At 39.4% G+C, this 17155-nt stretch overlaps 1 protein-coding gene across 1 annotated transcript; it reads left to right on the forward strand.

Moving 5' to 3' along the window:
* The first annotated feature begins 15127 nt into the window (after positions 1 to 15127).
* On the forward strand, positions 15128 to 16766 carry LOC123697530. The gene is made up of 3 exons (XM_045644076.1): positions 15128 to 15646; positions 15918 to 15943; positions 16426 to 16766. Exons 1-3 carry the CDS (start codon positions 15471 to 15473, stop codon positions 16764 to 16766), a joined length of 543 nt encoding a protein of 180 aa, XP_045500032.1. The 5' UTR covers positions 15128 to 15470.
* The last annotated feature ends 389 nt before the right edge of the window (positions 16767 to 17155 follow it).

Consider the following 17155-nt stretch of genomic DNA (forward strand, 5'->3'; position numbering starts at 1 on the left):
GATACTGATTTTGAGTCTTTAAACATTTTGAACGGACAGATCGTTCAATTTTATATTGTTGCTTGAATAGTTTTTAACTGGGTTACTAGTATCATCCATGCAAAATAATAATAATAATATAAAACAAATCATACCTACTTATAATAATGTGCAATGCAATCAAGATGAAAAGCATCAAAATATCAAGTCACACTTAACAATGCATTTCGAGATATTTCTCGTAAACACTCTTGTTTTTCCTTGAAAACTACATCTCTTTCAAATTGTTTCATTTTAAATTTATTAATCATAGTTTAAAGTTTTCGTCATGTTTTCAACTCAGTTTTCAAAAAATTTTTTTTTTTTTGAAATCACTAAAATCCTAAGCTAAAATCGCAGAAAAAAAATCACTTTGACAAGCTTTGACACATCAACAACTCAGGTTTTAATGACAGTTAACTGTCAAGTGTTGCCAAATAAATTTTCGAAATAAAAAGCCAGTTTCATCTTTCGGACGTGACTAGTATAGACTTAGAGTATATATTACAATAGTATAGAGCGAGTGTATTGCACAAATTGCATAGTGCGCATCGTAGGCAGATGAGCTATAGATACTATATAGATGTGTGTGTGACAAATAGGGATGGGTAGATATCAATTGCGTGTTAAACTATCGATAAGTTATGTAAATAAATATGTATCATAAGTAAATTTTATGTTCAATAAGTTATTAAAGGAAAAATATATGAATAAAGTATAAATATGTAATTTTAAATTTGTTTACCAACTGAATAAAGTTTGTTTATTCCATTTGAATATTAAATATTATATAAGAAATTTTCTTGTATTAATTATAAGTACTTTAAAAAAATATGTTTGATTGGAATATAAGAAAAACGTGAGTACTTTTTAAATAATAAAGTTAATAAAATAAAGGATCGGGTTTAGTGCTATTTATTAATAATAAATCAAACAATAATAATGTTTGAAAAATGGTAAAAAATATTAAGGAATAATTAATAATTTAAAATGATAATATAATAAATAATATTAATAATTTCTTTATTTAATTTTATCCATTCTACTATCAAAATCTTCAAAATCAATTTAGCGGTTCAGAAAATATATCGTAACATTACATACTTTACATTTACACTATAATACATTCGCATTCATAATTTAGAAAGTGTATCGTACAAAACACACCACAAATTTATTTATAATACATTTTTAAAAGAGTTTTAATTTTAAAGTTAAATAAATAATTTGTTAAAATATAGTTCTTCTAGTAAACTTTATATCGAGTACAGCGTTGGTCAGGTCACATCACTACGATCACGTGGCGGCAGTGAGGCGCGCGAGCGAGCCTGCGCGTGTCCGCCTCCCACCTACTCTTCACCCCCGCGATGCTAGATTTATTTTCATAAAATTATGTATAACAATCGACTTACTGATGAAATGTGATAGTGGATTTCAATTTTGTGTATTTTCTAGTATCGTTTTTGCAAGATAGAACTGCACATTTCACCACTTTTATTCGTAAATATGAAAAAAATCCAGAGCAACGCACTTCGTGAGCACTCAACCACGACTGCGAGCGCTCGCGGCGGGAGCGTCGTGTTGTTCCCACCTGTGCCTACTGTTCCCACTTGGTTGTTCGCACTCTATAGATAGTATATATACTCTAAGAGTATAGATTTATTTATTGATTTAAATTAAATAAATGAAACGATACCAATTTAAATTTCGCATTGTTTATGTATGATGTGCGCATGCCTTAATGCTCTAAGACGCATGCGCAGGTTTTTATAATTTTATAATTTTAATAAAATATATAATTCAACAATTTCAATGATGAGCCTATACGGACCTAACGGTAAAGAATACGATTTTGATAAAATTTGCCAATTTTGCTATGGATGGGGTGCTAAAGTGTAACTTTTTTATACCTAAAATTAAAAAAAAAATTATTAAAAAAAAAACTAAAGGGGACCTAACGAAAAAATTGTGGGACCTTATAGGACCTAACGGAGACCTATCGATTAAGGTCATTTTTGACCCAAAATTCTATGGATGGGGTGCTAAAGTTGCATTTTTTTATACCTAAAATTAAAAAAATTATTTTAAAAAAAACTAAAGGGGACCTAACGAAAAAATTGTGGGACCTTAAAGGACCTAACGGGGACCTAACGATCAAGGTCATTTTCGACCCAAAATTCCATAGATGGGGTGCTAAGTTTGCACTGGTGACGGGCGGAGGTGTGGCTTGATGCCATAGCATGCAATAGCTTTACCGCGGCAGTCCCCGAGTGCCACACGTCGTTTTTTTATATCTTAATATTCGAGTAGTAACTAGTAGTTTATAAAATGAAACTACTTCACAAATTATAATAATATAATTCCCCATATTTAACCCTGGCAACATTATGACGCAAGAATTGAGCAAGAAGTTATTATTTAAACAATATATTATTTACATTAGTTCATTAGATCATTTTACATTAAATAGTACACATTATAAATTATAGTATACGATTTATTTCACAAAATAGAATAGAAAAATTGTAACAGTAATTCCTATCCCGTCACTCGCAAGATCTGGTGTGTAAACACCTCCGCGATAAGTTGCGATAGTATGATCCGCGAGCTTCTCGCACGACATTTATAGCAGCAATAAATTGCAGGATATGTAAACGATATTGCAAGTAACTCATGCAAGACTTCCGCGAGTTTACTTGCAGGTGGAAACGGCCCCTTACAGTGTTGTAATATTGGTTGTAATAAGATCATACCTTCTTGGATCATTTCCATATTCATTGGATCATACCGTCACAAGTGACAGTTCACTTTACATTACTTGCTCTGTGGTGAATTGTGGTATCTAAGTTGACAGTACACATTTGTTGTTATTTCATTAAATAGGTAGGTATGGTTATTTTGATTTTTAACACTTGTAAATTACCTAAGTAGGTACCTACCTTAGTCGCATTAAGTAATACATATTCACCTCTCTTATATACAAGAAGTTTACTATACAAGAGTACAAGACAACCAATTCTGTTCATGAAAATGGCAGTTTATGATTTGGGTTTAAGATGTTCCTCCTCGTTTCCAGACTTTATTGAACTGAAAAAGGTAAGAATATTTATTTTTATTGAATTATTTCCTGGCTGGCTGTTTATTTCACGAAGCTTTTATTTTGTGACGTTTGTTACACACACCTCAACCTCACACCTCAATCAGTCTTGTATTGAAATAATGTTTATCATGCCTTAATTACAAAACATTATTAATCCAGTAAATTTTGATTACAATCTATTTATTTATTCTTCATTGTACCTACAATCAGTCTTATTTTATAAAGGGAACTAATTTTTTAGCTGTTAATTAAATATTTCCGTTGAAAAACATATTTGGCAGTTATTTAATTTATATTTAATATTACCTCCTTGTTTACAGAATTGTTTAGAATCCAGATTTCTTACCAACAAATTCTGATTGATTATTGCCCACACTAAATCTATAAATGGGTGGTAATAATAATTTTATTGAACTTAATGTTCAATAATTATTATTACCACCCATTTTATTATTTTCCTGCTCAATTCTATATTGCCTCTTTAAATCAGTGCCTTTTATTAACATCTTATTAAATGGCTCTAAGCCATTTTTTATACTATTTAGGAAATAAGTAGGTATATAGATCTAAAACAACGGTGGTAATTCTACCAACATCCGATATAAAACAATCAATGTTTGTTTAAGTATCTTTTGTTTCAAACATATTATACAAAACAAAGTTGGTTTTTGTTACCAGACTACTCAGATCTATTGACTTGGCCAACTAAACTCAATGATGCTTTCTTGAAACTTTATTTGAAAGCTTGCGCCTTCTAGTTGGTCCGTTAGAATTTTTTCAGGAATGACAATTTAAGGCCCATAAATAAATCTATACTAATATTATAAAGCTGAAGAGTTTGTTTGTTTGTTTGTTTGTTTGAATGCACTAATCTCAGCAACTACTGGTCTGATTTAAAAAAATATTTCGGTATTAGATAGCCCATTTATCGAGGATGGCTATATACCATCATGCTAAGACCAACAGGGGCGGAGCAATGTGTCAAACCGTGTGGCACAGCTAGTCTTAAGATAAAATGCAGCAATTTCATAATGTTATGTATCATAATAAAATCATTGTAATCAGAATAAAATTAAATTTTGCAGGACTTATCGGATGCCATGGACACATCAGAAGTGTCTCTGCATGAGAAGCTCGTGGCTCACACACTCGCCATCAGTGATGAACTGGTATAGAAGTTTTTATACTAGTGGACAAATGTATCCCATTTAAATGTTTCTTACTCAAATTATTAAACTTTAAAAAAATAAAAGAAGACTTTTAGACAGTTACTGCAAAAAACATTGCATCGATTAATAAATTATTTTAAAAATTTCTTAATGCATGTTGAAACTTATGTTTTAATTTCATGAAATCCATGTACCATCACACTTAGTTACTTTAACCATCCTTGTGAATATGCAGAACTATCCCAGATCACCGACCGACCCGTATTGATCTTTATCACTTCGTCAAAGTTTAAACCGAAATCCATATCATTCTCAAATAACAATCGGAACGACGCAGGAGGGCCGGTCGGGGGTATGGGGCGAGCATTCGTACGCGCGCGAGCGGGGCCCTCCGCCGCACGCGCACGTGCGCACGCTGCTGCAGCCGCGCGCGCCGCGCGAGCCCGCCGGCGCGCCCGCCGAGCGGCTGGACGTGGACACGCCGCCGCGCGCCCCGCCCGCGCCGCCCGCCGACCGCCTGCCGCCCAGCGACGACGAGGACGGCGCCGAGGAGGACGACTGGGAGCGCGCCGTGGCCGCCGCCGCGCCCGGGCCGGCGCACGCGCGCCTCGCCGCCGCCGCGCTGGCCGCGCTGCGCGACATGCGGCTGCGGCGGCTGGCGGGCGCGGGCGGGCGCTGGGGGCGCTGGGAGCGCGCGGAGGCGGCGGCGGAGGGCGCGGCGCGGCTGCGCGCGGCGCTGGCGGCGCACTGGGCGCTGGCGGGCTGGCTGCACGGCACGCTGCTGGCGCACCTGCCGCGCCGGCCGCGCGCGCTGTACGACGCGCTGGCGGCGGAGCTGCGGCGCGCGGTGCCGCGGCTGGCGGAGCGCCTGGCGCCGCGCCCGCCGCCGCCGCCGCCCGACCCGCTCGACGCCGTCCCAGGTGCGTACCGATCCCGCCGGTAACATTGAACGGTTCATATTTTTGAAATCGAACAGACTGATGCGCATCGGTCGGACGGTCCGCCTATAAAGTCATGAAATATAATATTATGGTCTTTCATTAAGTATGTATACACTATACAGGTGTCCCACTGTTAGTATACTAAGCTCGAAGGGGGTTATAATTTTGCATACGCTGAGTACGTAAAAAATACTTATAAAATTTCAGACGCTTTTTTTTTCAAATAGATGAATTCTTAAAACTATGTGTACACTGTACTCCCATAAAAATCAACCCGCCCAACTTTGCCACCAGCATGTGAGTTATCGTTTAAGATTATCTTTTCAAAGACAAAATGCTCACATTAGAGAAGCGGTATAGCCGGTTGCGCGAAGTTAGAGAAAAAAACACGGATCTTAGGAAGAATTATAAAAAAAAAGTTTTGACATAATTTTGTTGTTTTAAGTATTCTTTACGTGATCAGTGTATGCAAACTACAAGGCCCTTCGCACTTAGTATACCAATAGTGGGACACCCTGTATATTGTGTATATATTGTAATCACAGACTTAAAAACAGCATTACAATATATATACACGAGCAGTTTCCTATGGCTGCGTTCTGGCTAGGTATAGATTGGAAAGGCGAGTCGACAACACACGATATGTGCAGGCGCACGTCGACTCTCGACCGTATGCACTATACTGGCACAAACACTACAATACGTATTACAACTATAAACAGCAAAAACGGATAATTTCTTTTTCATTTTAATATAAGCTTGAGTAGACTGTGAATAGAACTGGATTTACATTACTTATGCTTGAAATATTTTGCGGGATTTCTGTTGTATAAATTGTCAAGACTACACACAAGAGTAGAAGAGAGATAGACACTGTTATGGCACAAGAAACAGAAATAAAATTGAAATGCCATTTTGCCGGCTAGCTAAAATTAAAAACTCATTTATGGGTCAAGGTATACGCTTTTACAACAGAATTCCTCATAATATTAAAGAGTTTAGTAGTTCTAAATTTAAAACTTATATAAAAAATGTAAGTTACTAGTTCAGAGAGCCTACGACAGTATTAAGGTTAAGGAATATATGGACAACTAGCAGACGGGGCGAACTTCATTTCGCCTTCAGAGACACCTTTTCTTTGCTATAAACCTCACGGAGCCCGAGACCTTTCCAACGAATTCAAAACCGTGGAAATCGGTTGGTGCGTTCTGGAGTTATAGCGTCAGGAAGGAAAACCCGACTTATTTTAATATGGTAGATAAAAACCCATGGAGGGTTGTCGCTTAAAAACCACAGGACAGTTCTTTGGCATATTATTATAATATAATTATGATGTTACATATGTATTTTGTAAAATTAAATTGTAAAACTGACATGATTTAAAAGAACAACTATGGAGTTTCTTGTCGGTTCTTCTCCGTAGATACTGCTTTCCGAATCGGTGGTAAATGTTAAAAGTATGTAATGACGTTTGAAATCTTAATAAGATACTATAGTGTTATTTTTATATATAAGTACCTACGTATATATTCTAGATTGCGTAAAATAATATTATTATTTGTTATAAATTTCCAAACGATAAGTTTCATAGATATCATTAACTGAAGAAGAAATATTACCAAGAAGTGTTTACCGTTTTTTGATCGCTTATAATAACTAAGTAAGGAGGTTAGAATATTAATTAGTTGATTTCGTAAATCGAGCCTATTATTCGTTATTTATAAGCATTTAAGTCAAATACATAGTTAAAATTAGCTTGCTAGATTGATATGAGATATGAGGGCCGCGCGGCCCCCACAATACCAATTAGGTACGTTTGTTACATTTACGATACTAGTTACGAGTTTATTATCAAACGATAGTGTCAGCATAACCAAAACGATGTTCTAAGTGTCGACCCACTGGACGTGGCCACCACAGCACGAAAACATCGACTCATGCTTAATGAAAGACCCTATAGGATGGGGGCGCTGCAGCAGCGCACGTAGCGTCCCCGAACAGTGAGACTGAAACGATTTCGATACTAGTATAATATGTGCATCTTTTACCGGTGACCGTGGCGTCGTAAGGTCAGAGAAATGTTCTTCGCTGGATGACCGATTTCATTTTTGAGCGTAACACACACACAAGTGCCGTTACGTAACAAAAGATAGAATCTAACGAGAGCACATCGGATCCTAACGAGGGAAGTCGTCGCCAACAGAAGCAGTGGACGGGTCGGCGGAGGGCCCGTGGCTCGCGTGGGTGAGCAGCGGCTGCGCGCGGCAGGACGCGCGCTGGCGGCGGCGGCTCGGCGCGCTGCTGCACGTGCGCGCGGTGGGCGATGTGGCGGGGGCGGAGGGGGCGGAGGGGCGGGGGGAAGGCGGGGAGCGGCGCTGCGCGGAGCGGGCGCACGCGGCGCGCGGCGCGCTGGGGGAGCTGCTGCAGGCGGCGGGCTCGCGGCCCGTGCTGCTGGGCGGCTGGGGCGCGGGCGCGGCGCTGGCGGCGTGGCTGGCGCGCGGCGCGGCGGCGCGGCGCGTGCGCGCGCTGCTGCTGCTGGCGCCGCCGCTGCTCACGGCCGAGGGGCCGCGCGACGCGCCCGACGACCTGCTCGCCGAGGTGAGCCCGCATTCATTTAAGCCCTCGAAACGAGTTAAGATTAAAGCATCACCATTTCTTAATTTTTCCAAAGCTAATATTTCACGCCTCCTTGAAGAGTTGGATACTGTAGACTGGAATACGCATCTTAAATCTAATTATTCGGTTGATGACTCTGTTGATAATTTCTACTCTGTCCTAAACAACATTATACAAAAATATACTCCATTATCTAGTCCAAGAAAAAATAACTACCCTTCATGGTTTGGCCCTGCCTTAATAAAAGCCTTAAAAGAAAAGGCCAAATTTCATAAGCGATTATACGACGAGCGACATAAGCGCATGGAAATCCCAGAGACCACATCACATTTAAAATGTTGCGCAAGCGATGTGACGATATGCTTTCTCATTGCTTATCTCAATTCAAAGCTAATGCTAAATCTCACATTAAAAAGAACCCTAAATATTTCTGGACCTATATAAAATCTTTGAGATCTAATAGCAATGAAATTCCGGATGAGATGTATCACAATAGTCAAGTGGCTAGTGGCGGGCCTCAGATTTGTGATTTATTTGCGAAATACTTCCAAACAATTTACAACAATAACGCCAATAACTCTTCAGTACGTATCAATTCTGCTAGTCATGTGGGTTCCCTCGGCTCCTGTACCCTTGCCAAATCTCAGATTTTAAAGTACCTAAAGAATATCGACACTGGTAAGGGTCCAGGACCCGACGCTATACCACCTATATTTATAAAAAATTGTGCCTCCCAGTTAGTTACTCCGCTGCATATTATTTTTAACCTTTCAGCGGTCGCACCCTTGCGCCGAACACAAGCAGTCGCGCGCGGTCTGTGATTCCGCAAATTTAAGTGTCTCGTTTGGGAAAACAAATGAATATTTCGACTTCTTGTATAGCACATGATTAAAAAGAGGTCTTAAACATATGAAATAAAATAAAAACAACTTAATTACTCATTACTTCTTTTATTTGTACTTAATAGAACAAAGGTCTATAAAAACTCAAAATTTTTGACTCTGGGTGGAAATCACCGTTATAAATCAACATTATACAAAACAAAATGAAATTTTCTTTTTTACAATTAACAATTATAAACTTGACTATAATTATCTTAGAAATAAATCACATTCATCATCAATTGGCACTGTGTAATAGGAACGCTAAAATGACACCTATTTTTGAGATCATTTTACGTAAAGTTCTAGAATAATCTAAATTATAATAAAATAAAATAAAGAAAACATACCTAAAAACTACTAATTTTTGTTTAGAATAACTATAATAAACTATTCGTCATTAGTGTCCATAATATCTACTGGAAATGAAAATTCTCGGCATATAACAATCACATGTTCTAGGCACATGTGTTTTCCACATTTGAAACAACTATACTTTGTTTTGCGGTTCTTTTTCACTAAGCTCAGCGTCTGATTGAACACACTCATCCTGTGCTGGTGAAATTTCTATTGGGTCGTCTTTTTGGTCCGAAACGTCATCGAAGACCTCATCTTCTGATTCCACCTCCTCTAATATGCGAGATATTCGACATTCTAAGTCTTCGTAATTCATTGTCTACTACAAAAATACATTTTTAAAACTATACTTTTATATTATTATAGTCTAAAGCATAAAAAGTAATAATAAGATACAAAAAACATAAAATATTTACCTCGGCTTCGGTTTAATTGCACTGGATTTTTCTCGAACACAATCGGTCGCGCGCGGAATCTGAGACCGCAAACACAAATAAGAAAGCACATGTACATGCAAGGAATGTCACAGGGCTACTGAGAGGTGCTACCTCACCCCCTCGAAGGTATCATGGAAGCGCAAGCGTCTATTGTTTACAGTTTCAGTATATTGACTAAAATAAGTTCGTTGCGGACTCAGAGACCGCGCGCGACCGCTGGAAGGTTAACAAGTCACTAAATGTCGGTGTTTTTCTAAGTAAATGGAAAACTGCTTACGTCAAACCGATCCACAAGCATGGCGACCACAGTGATGTGACTAACTATAGACCGATTTCTATTATTTCCTCCTTTGGCAAAGTTTTCGAATCAATGATCCAAAAAATATTATATTCCTACTTCAAGTCCCAAATCAGCTGTCATCAACACGGGTTTCTACCAGGGAAGTCCACTACCTCGAACCTTATGGCATACGTCAGTCATATTTACTAATAACTAATACTCTTGAAAGCAAATTTGAAACACATGCGATTTATACCGATTTCTCGAAAGCGTTCGACGTTGTCAACCATGAGATCCTCTTAGATAAACTTGGTCGAGCTGGCATATGAGGTTCTCTCCTCAGGTGGTGTGAGTCCTACCGGCGAAATCGCTCCCAACTTATTGCCATTCGAGGCTATACTTCACAGCCTATTTTAGTTCCCTCTGGCGTACCGCAGGGATCCCATGTCGGACCTCTTTTCTTTATTATATTCATTGATGACCTCTGCTCTGTAATAAACTCCGAGTAAAAACTTTATGCAGACGATTTAAAGATCTACAGAACCATTCGTGATAGCGAGGATGTTACTAAATGGTGCGAATCAAATAAAATGATTCTTAATGCCTCCAAGTGTTACCACATCAAGTTCACTAGAAGCTCAAAATAAAATAGTGTTTCTTATAAAATAAACGACGCTCAAGTAAAAGAGGTCTCGAGTTTACGAGAGTTGGGTGTTATAGTTGACAAAAAATTGGATTTCAGAGAGCATATTAGAGAGACAGTTAATACAGTTGAAGATTGTTTAAAATTGCAATCAGATTTAGAGAAGTTTGAATTATTCTGCAACATCAATCAATTATTTCTTAACCAACCCCGATAAATGTACAATTATTTCATTCAACAGAAAACGTAATCCCCTTATTTTCGATTACGCCTTCTCCGGTCATAAAAAAAAAACGCGTCACGGAAGTAAGAGTTATTCTCGACATCACGTATTTTCTGACGGATTAAAATATGTAGACGACTGATTAGTGTTTGTTTGTACTACGATCATGTGCCCAATCGCTAACTTGGTCAAATGGCCAATAAGAATGAAATGAAATAAAATGAAATGAAAATTTATTTGTTTGAATTGTGGTTACAAAGTCCTTACAATAAATTTCATGTCCGCACAATTCGCCAAGAAATTGGCATATTAATTATGCTTATTTAATTTTATAATTAAACTAATTAACGTAAATTATTATTTAAACAATATATTATTTACATTAGTTCATTAGATCATTTTAAATTATACCTAGTATAGCAATATCACAATTTTATTTTATTTTATTTTATTTTAGAATGAGTTCGTCTCCATCGTCTGGAACTTGTGTGGTTTTTTAAAATGTTATTTACGGCCCCTGGACGACGATTTGGTCTAACTCGAACTTAGTTTTTAGGACGAGCCGTCCTTTTGCGGGTATGTTTTGGAGAAAAAATACCCCCTATATTCCGAAAAATTCGTCCCGCGTGAGATGCGACGTCGTTTTTGATCGGCGCGCGTGTCGCAGGTGGAGATGCCGCTGCTGTGCGTGACGGGCACGAGCGGCGCGGGCGGGCGCGGGGCCGCCGGCGCGCTGTGCGCGGGGCCCGCGCGCCGCCTGCTGCTGCTGGGCGGCGCCGACGACGCGCTGCGCCTGCCGCGCCGCCTGCGTCGCCGCGCGCGCCTGCCGCAGCACGCGCTCGACGCCGCCGTCGCGGTGCGTACCGTCCGACGCCGTCGGCCCGTGCTGACCTCAAGCTTCATATTTAACTGAACGTAGTCATTTATAGTACGGCATCACTATGCGTGCCGAAACTTATCGGCAACGCGGTGACGTTGCCGATAAGTTTCAGTGTTTCGGTACTTGGTGCGATTTCTTTTATAAAAAACGAAGAGCATGTATAATTTTGGAATGTGTATGTTGGGGCGTGCAGGAGGAGTGCGCGCGGTGGGCGGTGCGGGTGTGCGAGGGGCTTGAGGCGGGCGAGGGGGAGGGGGAGGGGGGCGACGCGGGGGAGGGGGGCGCCGCCGACGGCTGCACAGGTGAGCCGACTGGGACTGTCCTTCCATTATTAATACGAAACCCGCATTGATTGAAATTGAAGACGTTTGAATTCCAAATATTAAGCGAACTGGCGACTGGAAATGACCGTTTTATCTATACTTATACTTAATATTATAAAGCTGAAAAGTTTGTTTGTTTGTTTGAACGCGCTAATCTCGGGAACTACTGGTCCGATTTGAAAAATTCTTGCGGTGTTAGATAGCTCATTTATCGAGGAAGGCTATAGGCTATGTATCATCACGCTACGACCAACAGGAGTTGAGTCACGGGGGTGAAACCGCGCGGAGCAGCTAGTACTTTGAAAAGATAAAACTGCATAGGTACATATTATAAACTTTTTTATGGAGTACCTAATAAAGGGTCTTGAGACCTGGACTATCATACAAGCATATGCACCAACCGAGCAAGCTGCAGAATCAGAAACAGAATCTTTCTATACCGACCTGGCAAAAGTTATCAGAAATTATACAAACAACCATATCATACTGATGGGTGATTTTAACGCCCAAGTTGGGGAAAAACATAACGACGAGGAGTATGTATTGGGCAGATACGGATATGGTAAAAGAAGCTCTAATGGCCAAAAGCTTGTGGAATTCTTGTTAGAACACAACCTAACTCTTCTCAGCAGTATATTCAGAAAACATCCTAAGAACAAATGGACATGGATTTCACCAGATGGCAGATATAATAACGAAATAGATTATATGATGAGTAATTTTCCCAAAGCGTTTTCAAATACAAGCGTGATTTCAGAATTAAATTTCAATACAGACCATCGGATGATCAGAAGTACAATTCTGTCATCACCACCAAAAAAACGAAGGAAGAACATTAACACTTATAACCCAATTCTAACCACAACGGAAAATTACACAGAAATTGGCATGTCTATAAAAGATAGTCTACAAGACCTTACATTTGAAAACGAAAGCGACATCACAGTAAATTATGGAATATTAGAAAAAGAACTTGCTACATCTATTAATATCAACAAAACCAAAAAGAAGTACCCACTTAGCGATGAGACAATCCAACTTATTAACCACAGAAAATCCTTACTGGCCCAAGGAAAAAACAAAGAAAACATAAAAACAATCACAGAAGTAAGCAAACAAATCAATAAAAATATGAGGAAAGACCGTAAAAATAAGAGATTTGAAGTGTTAGAGAGACAAGTAATGAGAACAGGTGGCGTAAGAAAAGCTCTAAAGGAACTGAAAGAAACAGGAAAAGAGTGGGTGTCCAAACTAAGGAAAAAAGAACATACCATCACAAACAGAAAATGTATACAAGAACTAGCCACGACATTCTACAAGGAACTTTATTCTAACAAAGACGCAGGCAACCACCCCATTCTACCACCATCTCAAAGTAAAACAGCAGAAAGCATACCAGAGAGCGAACCCGATATTTTGAAGAGTGAAGTGGAAAAGGCAATAAAAAGTTTAAAAATGGAGAAAGCTCCGGGACCAGACAAAATAAGGAACGAGATGTTAAGGGGCACTATTGACGAACTAGTACCAATACTTACCAAGATGTTCAATCAAATCCTGAAATCTGGGTATGTACCAACACAATGGGAAACTTCACATATAATCCTACTACATAAGAAAGGCGCAAAGGATGACATCAGTAATTACCGGCCAATAACCTTATGTCGAATGTGTACAAAATTTTTGCAAAGGTCATTTTGGGCAGGATAAGCGAAAAATTAGATGAAAGCCAACCAATAGAGCAAGCAGGATTCAGAAGAAACTTTTCTACAATAGACCACATTCACACACTAAAACAGATAATCGAAAAGTATAACGAGTTCAACAAGACATTGTATATAGCTTTTATAGACTATGCTAAGGCATTTGATTGCATTAGTCATAAAGCAATATGGGAGAGCTTAGGAAGGCAAGGTATACCTGCTACGTATATTAACATTATTAAGAATATATATACAAACAGCAAAGCAAGAATACAATTGGAAGCCTTGGGTAAAGAATTCAGGATCAAGAGAGGAGTAAGACAGGGTGACCCAATGTCGCCTAAGTTGTTCTCAGCAGTCTTGGAGAACGTCTTTCGTAATCTGGACTGGGAGCATCTGGGCCTCAACGTAGCTGGAAGAAAACTAAACCATTTAAGATTTGCGGATAATCTTGTTCTACTGGAAGAAAATCCAAAGACACTAGGGAAGATGATCAAATCTCTAAATAAAGAGATCTCGAAAGTGGGTTTAAAGATGAACATTACAAAAACGAAACTGATGACCAACTCAGTAATGGATCCCATCATAAACGAAGATCAACAAATAGAATATGTCGATGATTATTGCTACTTGGGTCAGATAATCTCCACTAGAGACCAAACAACCAGAGAACTAAATAAGAGGATTGCCAATGGATGGAAAAGATTTTGGTCTCTAAAAGAAATTGTAAAATCAAAAGATCACAGCATGGCAATAAAACGGAAAGTCTTCAACACCTGTATCCTTCCATGCATCACCTACGGCTGCGAAACATGGTCCCTTACGAAATACCATCGAGATAAATTAGCAAAGTGCCAGAGAAGCATGGAACGGAGCTTGACAAGAACCAAAAGGCAAGATCGAATAAGTAACCTGCAATTAAGAGCGAAAACAAAACTTACCGATATCCTGGAAAGAATAGACCTCCAAAAATGGAGATGGACCGGCCATATGTTGAGATCTAGACAAGAAAAATGGAGCCAAATTGTCACCAACTGGTATCCAAGGGATGGCAAGAGAAGTCGAGGACGACAACATATGCGCTGGGAAGATGAGCTTAAACTTACCGCAGGACCCAAATGGAGGAGAGTCGCCAAAGACCGGAAGCAATGGAAATTACTGGAGGAGGCCTTTGCCAGAAGGCACACTGAGTTGAGAGATATACTTTAGTGATGAAAACATTATAGCCAAAAAATAGTAGAAAAACCATTCTCACCCAGTCAAAAAGGCTAAATAAATAAATAAATAAATAAAGTGTCTTGACCAACGTCCAAAATTTCCGTCTGTCAAGTGAACAACCAGTTTTGAACAACTTTCTTATGACTCAAAGTAGGTAATAATTTTAGGTAAGAAAATAGTTTCATTGGTAATAAATAAATAATAATTAAATGCACATAATATTTTCTTTGTTATTAAGTAGGTCGTTATAACATGTTGCCGGTGCAAGACCGCAGTATTAAAATTACATTATTATTTTGTATTTTTCTCATTTGTTTTACTTTTAATTATTATTATCTGTTATTTTTTTTTTATTTTTTTTTCGGAAAAAATAAATTTTGAACAATTTATTAGTTAAATATTGGTTAAATAGTGTAAAAATTAGTTACGTTCTTTATGGTGACATAATATTGTTGATGACACAACAAAAATGTTAAATTCCGAGATATTTCTATTTCTAAGAGCAAATATTATTTTTACGAAAAATTAGGAAATAATTATCTTTAACATTGTCTGAGTCGATTTTAAGAATAAAATAACAAATTTCAATGTTTTCCATTTTTAGTTAGTTCTATTCCCGGTTAAAGCAAGTGAATTTTTCGAAAATCTTTGAATGCAGTTCTATTTCTTTTGAAAAATAAAGGAATGTTTCCTTTCAGCAAAATTCACTATCTTCAGTATTTCAAGTACTTTCTCTCCAGGGCCCATCGAAAATTTCCACACTGTTATATAGTTAAGTCCAAAATCTGTCCACAATCATTGCAAACATTATACTGCTTGTTTGTTACAGTGGATGATGCAGCGACTGCGACACCTTCTGGGTACGTTTACTTTAATATATTAGGTACTGATAAAATATTTTGATTATGTATTCATAATATAGAAATAAATTTTTATATTATTTTATTGAAGTGAAACTTCTTTAGACGCGTTTTGAGTAAAATTTCAAGACCTTGCGACCGTCACGTCATGGAGCGAGGCGACGATTTTGGTAGCTTTGAATATTGTCAAAGAAGTTTCACTTCAGGAACGTGTGCTCACTATTTGGCTCTTTTTTTTACTATTCCTTACGCCTAACGTTGTATTTTTCAGGGCCAACAGGGTGATCGAGATCGTAGGTGAGAATAAAGTAGAACGATATCGCCGAAAGTGACTTTCACTCGAAAATAATTACATTCACTCTTAGCGTTAAAGTCAAAAATTAATTTAATTTTTAAAGTCGAACACGTTTTTTTGACGTGACAACGTCTTATAATTCGATAAAGCCGGCTGCACGCACGAAAAAACATGACTCATGCGGCGTTACCTCGCTCTGACTCATCTGAGGCGATCCATGTAAAGGCTTGAAGTGCGAGCGAGAGCGCGGAACGACCGACAAAGAAGCACAATCGGACGTTGTCACGTTCAACTATCGTCATCGATCAAGAAGCTTATATCTCCTGTGTATATCACACAGGAGATATAAGCTTCTTGATCACATTCTTGATCGTCAGTAAACCGACTACAGACAACCAATTTTTTTTTCAAATTATAAGAATTCGTTCGTTACCCGTCCGTCAATAATACATAATATAGAAGCATAACATCGACTACGTTGCAGAGGGCTGCGTGGTGAGGCGCGCGGCGGGCGGCACGCCGCTGGCGCTGGGCGCGCGCCTGGCGCCCGCCGACATCCTGCGCCTGCCCATCGTGTTCGCGGACGACGCGCCCGCCGGCCCGCCGCCCGCGCCCGCCGGCCCGCCGCCGCTGGCGCCGCTGTCGGCCGCGCCGCTGACGGTGCGCGCGGGGCGCGGGACGGGGCGCGGGACGGGGCGCGGGGTGGGGCGCGGCGCGGGGCGCGGGGCGGGGCGCGGCGTGGGGCGCGGCGTCACGTACACGCGCGTGATCGTCGCCAAGCGCGCCGGCCCCGCGCCGCTGGTGGTGCGGCGCCGCGCCGACTAGACGAGCCGGCGCCGCGGGCCAGCTTCGTGATATAGTGACGTGTCATTATCGAATGTGCTTTATTAAGAATTGTTGCATTACTTAAGAGCAGATTTTATGAGAAGTTAAATCCTTAAAGGATAGACTGAATTTTTGGATGAAAGTGTCCTATAGAAACTGATCGATTACTTATTCGAAAAGAATTAGAAACTGAAAAAACAAAACTAACCTACTTTGATTATTTACTTGTCTAGATAGATAGTTCGAGCGTCTAAACGCCAAAAAAATATGGGAACTATATTTTCTATCACCAAAATTTATATTTGTCATCAAGTTGTATCACCTAATAAATAGATCTATCACCACGAAATATTTTCGTTCTCAGATAAACAAAAATTGTTCCCAGGTAT

This window comes from Colias croceus, chromosome 14 (assembly GCF_905220415.1).
Source record: "Colias croceus chromosome 14, ilColCroc2.1".
Classification (NCBI taxonomy): domain Eukaryota; kingdom Metazoa; phylum Arthropoda; class Insecta; order Lepidoptera; family Pieridae; genus Colias; species Colias croceus.

What these genes read in the sequence shown, in the direction of transcription:
- LOC123697530 (XM_045644076.1), top strand. Translation starts at nt 15,471, where the DNA reads ATGTTTCCTTTCAGCAAAATTCACTATCTTCAGTATTTCAAGTACTTT. An exon ending in GCGACTGCGACACCTTCTGG is followed by an intron (nt 15,647 to 15,917) that starts GTACGTTTACTT and finishes TGTATTTTTCAG; the next exon opens with GGCCAACAGGGTGATCGAGA. An exon ending in CAGGGTGATCGAGATCGTAG is followed by an intron (nt 15,944 to 16,425) that starts GTGAGAATAAAG and finishes ACTACGTTGCAG; the next exon opens with AGGGCTGCGTGGTGAGGCGC.